An 8542-nucleotide genomic window follows, 5' to 3' on the forward strand; every position below is an offset into this window, starting at 1 on the left:
ATTTTAACTTCATACGTGATATCTTAAAAATTTGAAAGATACTCTTGATTTTTTATGTATAAGAAAATGCATTTTGACCAAGTGTGGAAATATTTATTAATGACCATCTCAGGCTGAAAAATTTCTTGATTAAGTTGCTGTTGCTCTCTGAAACGTCAGAACAATTTTCTTGCGACAGAACAATTTTCTTGCCAAAAAACATTTCTTGTATGAATATTAGCTGGAAAGTCTGAGGAGGGAAAAAACCCAAACCCCAGTTTTCTGCTATTCACTTTTATGACAGTCTTTTGATTTGTTCCCTTTTAGCTAAGTCATTGCTTTTCCTCACTGTCTCATGTACAAAGAAAACTGCACACCAAAACCACACATTTTATATGATTCAGAAGTTGGAAAGGAGTAGAGATATTATTGCTATTTATTTCAATAACATTAAGTCAGCAGGTTGCCTTCCTTTCATTTTGGCAAGATAATAATTCTTATAAATGCTACTTTAATACACAATTCTTTACACACTTTATGTTCTGCTCCCACCATATGTTATATTAAATGCTAGAGAAAACTAAGTTTTGAAGAGTTTTTATTGAGCCTCATTTTCTTTCAAATAGGAACAGAGAAGAAAATTATAATAGACATGAAGCTGCATCCAAATACAAGTCTACACTTCATTCCAAAAATGTATTTAGAAATTGTTTTATCTTCTCTCTGTTATGGTCTTCTTACAGTGTGTGATTAGGCTAACTCAAATATAGAGACAAAAACATAACAGGATTGGAGTAACAGAATTCTCTGAACTGCCTGCAGAAATAAGGATTTACCTCACAAGCAAAGTAAAATGTTCATTTTTCTACAAAAAGCAAGTCTAGTTGTATTTGAAACAAACTATATAGAGAGTATAATAAATCTTGAATGTTTAGGTGAAAGTTGTTCAAAAGAAAAATCCACATGACTTTGAAAGATGCGGTTTAATTAGTGAAGAAACTGGTACAGCCCATGGCTGGTACGCCATTTTAGAAAGAAGAGATACATTTCTGGGTATTTGAGTAAATGTCTTGAAGAATAGTATTATGTGACTCAGAATAGAAAATTACTGAGGAAAATACATGTTGCCTACCTTTCTCCCCCTCTGCTGAAGTATACAAAGGAACACAGATTGGGTATCTATGAAAAGATATAATTACAGTTTTTTAAAATGTGTCATCCATCCTCTTTCATTCTACAGCTAAATTAGCACAACCCGAGCATACAGTAAAAATATAGAGCATAAAATTAGGAATATTTTATGTGTCTGTATGTAATAAGAGTCAATATTTAGAATGAGTATGGGAAGATCGAGGCCTTGGCAAAATCCTACTGGAAATCTGTAGGACTTAGGTGCAAAATCCTACTGGGTCTTTTGCAAAGCGAGAAGGCTGAAATCTCAGCTGAGCTGTGGCGGGCACAGGGGCTGGCTGCTCACTGCAAAAAAGACTTGTTGCCAAACCACAGTGTTGCCAAATCCCTAACGGGCCTGCTCTGCTGGAGCCTCACCCCCCAAGGTGCTGAAGGCTGCACAAAGGCTTTCCCGGATTCTTTACACCAAGGGAAGGTTTCTTCTGCCAGCTTCGTGAAACAAACTCCATTGCTGTTAGAATTGTTTCAGAGCAAGCAGATAGATGCTACCTGGTTCTCTTGAAACTTAGTAGAAAGCTTCACTACTACTTGGTAATAATTTTTATCGTGTTCTCTTTAACACAGAAGCTATAGCCACCTTAGATTTTAAAGCAGCTGCTGTATAGATGAGAAAATTCAGCAGCGCAGTGCCTTACGTTACAAAGTGGGGAGTTTTCTCCTGAAGTGGGCTACTGTGTAAACCATGGGTTTGCAGCTACCAGCAGTAACAAATAACAAGTGCTTTCAAAGCAATTCTAGAACTGGAGCATTCCTGTATTTCTAACTGTAAGCCTGCTTTTGTTTCCAGAGAATAAGGAATTCTGAGAAAAGGAGACAGGTCTTTGGAATGACATATGCTTTCCACCTTCATCTTAGTAGCTTCTTTTGAAAAACAGAATGATGAAAGTGTTATTTTTCTGCTGAGGCAGTCACTCCTCCTCATCAAGAGAAGCATGCTGCAAATTGGAAACAAAACGTAGTCCCGTGCATATTAAAACCGAACGCATGAGGTGTATGACAGTGGGTGCAGATGTTAAACGTGCCAAAAGGGAAAATTATCTTTTAGGGCACTACTGTAAGGGAGCGCGTTCCCGTCCGTGCACACCGGTTCCATCCAAACCCCCCACCCCACGAGCACCGGCACAGAGCGAGGCACCCGCCCGTGGGGCCCGTGCCCCCCGCAGCTCCCGCAGGCTCAGCCCCCACGGCCGGGCTCGGCTCCCGCCCGCACCAAAGGGTCCGGGCAGGGGGTGCCCGGGGGAGCCGTGCCAGGCGCAGCGCAGGGAGGCCGCGGGGCGCAGGGCGTTCCCCACCCGCTGCCATGGGCTCTCCTGCCCCCCGCCCCGGGTTGTTGCATGCCGGGCAGCCGCCCTGTCCCGTATAAAAGCCCAGAGGAAGGGGAGGGCCTGACGGGGGGTCCGGGCGGTCGCTGGGGTGCCATGGAGGCGGCTGAGGCCACGGCGAAGGCGCTGCGGGCACCCAAGTGCTCCCGCTGCCGCAACCACGGCTTCGTGGTGCCCGTCAAGGGCCACGCCGGGCACTGCCGCTGGAAGCTGTGCCTGTGCGAGAAGTGCTCGCTCATCACCGAGCGCCAGAAGATCATGGCAGCCCAGAAGGCGCTGAGGCAGCAGGAGACGGAGCCGCCGGCCAGGGCGGGCACGGAGCCCGTTCCGACGGGCGAGGGCCGTGGGGCGGCGGCCCGGGAGGACGGGGCCCCCGAGCACTGCGGCCACGAGAGGAAGAAGGGCGCCCAGCCCGACAGCGGCGGCAAGGGCACGGCATGCTGGGCGCCACCGCCACCTCCCTTCAGGGACGACGGTAAGGACCTGTCCAGAACCTTTCCCAGCATTTCCCTCTGTTCTCTTTCCCCTGTCAAAGGCGCCACTTGTGCACTTCGGGGATTCCTCAGGCTGCGGCTGCCCGGAGAGCCGCTCGCTCCTGCATTCTGTCCCGCTCTCCTTGCCCGGAGGGCGCTGGGCTGCCATGTGGGCTCTGCAGCCTCATCCCTTTGCTTCGCAGCGCGGCGCGGGAACGGCGTGCTCGGCCCCGCCGCCCCCTGCGAGCTCGAGGCTTAGGCAAAGTGGCTTTTCACCGAGAGGGAAATTAATCTGGGAGTGCAACAAAACTGGATCTGCTCCGCTTATTTCTCTGAGCGCTGTCACAGTGTTTATAAACTCACAGGCACAAAATTCCAGCAAAAAAAAAGTAAAAAGTTCAGCGATAGCATGTAAATAAGTAAGGTACTGCTGCAGATGTCTGTAGCTAGCATTTCATGCTAGCACTAAAAGCAAAAGACCTTTTTGCCTTAATTCATACCTGTAGCAAAGACTAAATTTGGTTTGGATGACTTGATGTAAAAGTGAATTTGGTACTTAAGAGCAGGGCATAAACTTCTCAGGTGGAGCAGTTGTGTGGTCTGTCATCTCTTAAATGGCTTCCTTTAATAGAGTCTTTAATGTGACTTATCTAATTTATTATAGTAACTCCGTTCTATTACTATAAGAATGTTGCAGAAATTCTTACTGATGGCAATAGTCGTGAATCTGAACCTCTGGAGAGTTGGCAGCCTGCAAGACAAAATGTTGTTCTGAGAAGACTTATTTTGGACATCTTCAGTCCCCAGAGAATACTCTCAATAACTTACCCTTTTTAGCTTTGTTTTGGAATAAAAGTATATTTATAGATGACAGTAGCTATACAGATGTCTGTCAGTCCTTCCCCTAACATTTCTAACCTGCTGACCAACTTCAAAAAAAGATTAGGCACAAATTTACAGTACTCCAGAAGTGAACCTTTCAAAGGAAATTCTTTGCCTTCTCTGCCAGTCGGAGGATGGGGCAGACAAGAAGGACCCTATTTATATTCTAACAGCCACTCTTTCCCCTAAAATTTTAGAGAGGCCATATAAGATTCAAGATGCAAGATAAAAAGTGAAGTAACTAATTTCTGCTTCTGATTTGTTTGTGTATGACCTTAAAACTGAGTGTGCTGTAAATTAACCTAAGAAGTGACAGATAGGACTGCATTATTAGAATGCTAGAAATTTAGAACTCTGCTTTTTCTCTGGAATTTTGTTTTAATTACCACTTGAGTCAAAAGTTAAGGCAGGTTGTTTTGCTCTTGTTGATGTACTGAAAGAATAAGATTCTGTAGCCAGTGCTTTACTAAGGATAAACTTCACAGTGCACAAGACAGAAAAGTTCCTGCAGCTGCTTCTGCTCAACTCCATAAAATTACATGGATAATTTTATTTGTTCTTCTCATTGTTCCCTAGCTCATCCTGCTTTTCCTCCAGAATACACTGTCAACCCAGAATACCTGGAGAGAGAAATCCCAAAAGTGTACCCGGGGTGTTCTGGGGTATATCCCTACCACCCATTTTCCCTGGGATTTGCCATCAATGAGTCAAGCAGTGGGGAAGCTCCATCACCTCCAGGGATATCACTTCAGAGAGGATTCCGACACATTCCTAGCAGCTATGTGCCAGGGAATGCAACCACTGTATCAGTGAGTAGCCTGCTTTTAATTACCTCTGCTAATTCTGCTTTATTTTAGCTGCCTTCTCTCTGGTGAAGTAACCATGAAGAGTCTTTTTCCTTATCAGTTACTTCATAGCATTTTGATACATTGCACTGAAGAAAACATTAGCAAATAGTGGTGTTAATAATCTGACCTGCTTTCAGAGCAATTAATCAGTTGATGTTAAGGTAGAGTTGTCTGCCTCAAGACAATAAACAATAGATCTATTATGCTTGTATAGAAATTCCCTGTCACGTTCTAGGGGTTACTGAGAAAGAAGATGGCTGCTCCTGGTTTAAACCAACTACTGCAGTGAGATGCTAGAACAGGTGACAAGGACTTAAAAGGGTCAGTTTTGCTCTGACATGGTCTGAGAAGTTCTTGCTCCTCAGTTGCAGCATATTATCCTGTGCACAGACTTTCACATGCCAATATGTGCACTGACAGGGCAGCATATGGACAAAACCCCAGAAATGGTCTGATAATGCAGGTGTATCCTGGAGAGAGTCTTTAGATGGAAGGTGATCTGCTTCATGTGTGTCCCCAGGTTCCAGATGGAGCCGGAGATTTCCCTCAAGGATACTACACTCCTCTGCGTCCGTTCATCCCGCCAGGATTTCTGACCGGCATTCATTACATCCCAGCTCCGGTTTCATTGAACATCCTGGCTGAAACAACCAAGGAAGTGCATGGTAAGAGAGAGTCACTGTTGACCTGCTTTCAGTATCTAATCACAGAGATGGAAACCCAGGAAATCTTGATCCCAGCTAGTTTTGACCTCTGTGATTGAAGCCAGGCCTGAAGTCCTGACTCCTGGGCCAGCCTGTAGAGCTCTGGGAAGGGCTGACCCAGGGGAGGCAGCCTGGCATGCTCGGGCTTTCCAGCTGACAAGCACCTCAGTCTCAGGCAGATGTCAAAGTCCCAGGACTCAGAGCTATTCCAGAAAATGATCTCTTGATGTTCTTGAAAAGAAAATATTTCTCTGCATAGCTAGTGTGCAGGGCATATCTTAAAAATTATTTGGTTGTATTTCAGTTTAGACAAATTGTTAAAAAATAATGCGGACTAACACCCTGAATAATACAAAATTTCTTGCTCATATGAAAATCTAGATTTTAATTGCTGGAAAAAAAAAGATTGAGTCTTCAGAATCTCTGATTCTCACAGGATTTTAAATTTCTGTCATAGTTTAAGTCTTTATGCTCCTCTATTTTAAGTCTCTTTCATGTACTGTGCCTACATGTGGACACATTTGTGATTATATTAGCAAGCTTTTCATTTGGCTGCAGCAAAGCTGTGACCACAAGAGGGTAGAGCTGCTCAGAGTATTAACCACTAATACTGGATGTGTAAATAGCCAGTTTTATTTTATTTTTTTTTTAATTTTAAATTTTTAAAAATGAAGATAAATAAATACAACTTTCTCTTCTTGAACATGAGAACAAAAAAATCATTAAGTGAGCTGTTTATGAAATAGATTATATCACCCACTGAAAAATCAAGAGGGAAGAGAAAGAAGTAGAATGATCTCAACTGAAAAGATGGTGGTGGTGGTGGTGGTGATGTGGGACAAAATGTAAATTGGGGTTTTTTGGCCTAATTTCTCAACAACATAAGGCTCATTTTCTGTTAATGTCAGTCCTCTCATAACTCTCAACCCATTAGCTATTTTCAGCCAAGCATATCTGTTGTGATCACATGCCTGCACACTACTGGTGTGCAAGGGAAGCAGATGCCTCCCACTGAAGCATTTGCTTGCAGTCACGTTGTGGTGTAGGGCTGGCTGTGCCCCTGCACTCAGTCCTGACTGGGGTGTGTGACCCTGGGCCAGCCACCGAGTGCCTGCCAGTGGGGACACATCCCCCCAGCACTCAGGGCATCCCTGCTCCTTGTCTGGCTGGAAAGCCAAAGGAAGGGGAGCAGGAGATGTGCTGGACAAGGGGAACATGGAGAATATGGCAGAATGGGGGTGTACAGACATTGTAGAAATGTGCAGTTATTGTAGGATACTGATAAAGGCACCAGGAGATACTGGTGCACTGCAGGTGAAGTTTGAGTTTGAGGGGAAGAGAGGAAAACAAGGGCTAGCCTGCAGATCAGGGACTGTGTGTGAGGATTAATGGGCTTTATGATTTGGAGGGGACAAAAACCTGGGGGATGCTGCAGTGGCAGAGAACATGTAGGAAGCTGTAGCTTTTCTGTTGGACTCTGAGGGAAGGGAAGGAACTGGGAGTAGCACACAAACATGGGGGACATGGTGAAGTTACAGTAGTGCATGAGGGAAACAGGAAATCCATTGCTGCATTGGTAGAGTGAAGTTGTACTGGCCAAAACCTGATGGAAACAGCAACTGGAGAAGAAACATCAGTGGAGCAGCGTCCTCCAGGGAGCAGAATGCCATCTAATGACCTCAGCCCCTAACACACACCAGGGAAATCACAGCCCAGGCACAGTGCCATAGGAAACAATGCATCATGGATTGTGTTGCTCAGAGAACAATCCAGTTTCCTTAGTGCTGTGGAGAAAGTAGAAATTAATTCTACTGCATAGCATTTGTGCTCCAGGATATGTAGGAATTTGCAATTGTAACCCAGTGAGGGGGAATAATTCTGCATGAGGTCATTCAAAATAGCCTGGCAGCAGAAGATGCAGATGTAAAGGGAAGAGTGAAACTAATAAATTCTTTCTGGAATTCAAGATGCTTGAAAAAAAGAGAAAAGCTGTAATGTGTAATGCATGAGGATGTGTTAGGATTGCATAATGTCTTTTCTTTTTTCAAAATGGAACTGACTGAAACCTGCAGTTACACTTGGGAACATCCTTTCTCCAGAAACCTCCAGAACTGAGGTGAAATGGGCTTTCTGGCAAAACTGTTGTAGGAAGATGAATATAGAAAGCCCTAGCAGGGTGATAGCTGGTGAGGAGAAGTATCTGTGATCTCTGCCCGGAAGGAAATTGCAGATAAAAACAAAAAATTAAAAACTGGATCCAAGGCTTACCTGAAGTAAGCCTAGGGTAGAAGATGCTTCCAGAAAGGTTTGAGTTAATGAGGCCAGTTCAGTTTACAGGGGTGGTGTGAAGTATAGACATGTTGTTACACAGTTCCATGCAGTATTGACTGGTCATGTTACAGAGATTTGACAATGCCGAGTAAAACAGCCAGTACAGCATCTGATGGTAGACTCTCGTTGCAAATGGTTGGCTTTCTAAAAGAGCAAGCCACAGAAAACTAAAACTCTGGTTGCCTGTGAAGAGATGAGGGAGCTTTTAATGCAAATTGCCAAGTAAATACTTGATAAAATAAAAATCCCGAGTTGGATTTGAAAATGTATTGTGAATCAGTTTGAGAATTCACAGGAGTGTTAGAAAGGCATGGCATAGGTTCACTGTGGGTAAGTGTGCAGAAGTGTCTGCCTCATACTTCTATTCCAGTGCAGCTTCAAATGTGGAAATGTGATTGATTCCAGGTGTAACAAGAACTGAAACAGAGGGTTTGGGGTTTCTCCTTCTTTGTTTGTGTTTAACTCTGACATTTTTCTATTCTTCATTTTAGCCACTGAAGCTGACAGTGAGGATTCAGGGGTGGTTCATGAATGTGGCCAACCTCCTTCTTCCCCAGAATAAACAAGAAGAGACCAATCTGTACATTATACACAACAAATGGGCTGGAGAAGAGCTGAGAGCAGGCAGCAGTGTTTCCATTTCTGAGTGTTAGTTAATGAGGGTAGAGTGACACTTAATCACTGAGCAGTCACAACAGCTAGGAGGGGATTAGTCCCTGCCTCACTTTATGATCAATGTTGGAGCTACCAGGCTCACAGCTCTGCCTCCCAAGCACTACAAAGCCCATGTTCCTAAAAGGTTTTTCAGTGGA

At 44.2% G+C, this 8542-nt stretch overlaps 1 protein-coding gene across 1 annotated transcript; it reads left to right on the forward strand.

Annotated features, from left to right (window-relative positions):
• The first annotated feature begins 2588 nt into the window (after positions 1–2588).
• DMRTB1 (DMRT like family B with proline rich C-terminal 1) lies at positions 2589–8308 on the forward strand. The gene is made up of 4 exons (XM_054286223.1): positions 2589–2967; positions 4424–4656; positions 5216–5360; positions 8222–8308. Exons 1-4 carry the CDS (start codon positions 2589–2591, stop codon positions 8290–8292), a joined length of 828 nt encoding a protein of 275 aa, XP_054142198.1. The 3' UTR covers positions 8293–8308.
• The last annotated feature ends 234 nt before the right edge of the window (positions 8309–8542 follow it).

Source organism: Melozone crissalis, unplaced genomic scaffold (genome assembly GCF_028551555.1).
Source record: "Melozone crissalis strain CALT ecotype California unplaced genomic scaffold, PUWL_Pcris_2 ptg000045l_1, whole genome shotgun sequence".
Classification (NCBI taxonomy): Eukaryota; Metazoa; Chordata; class Aves; order Passeriformes; family Passerellidae; genus Melozone; species Melozone crissalis.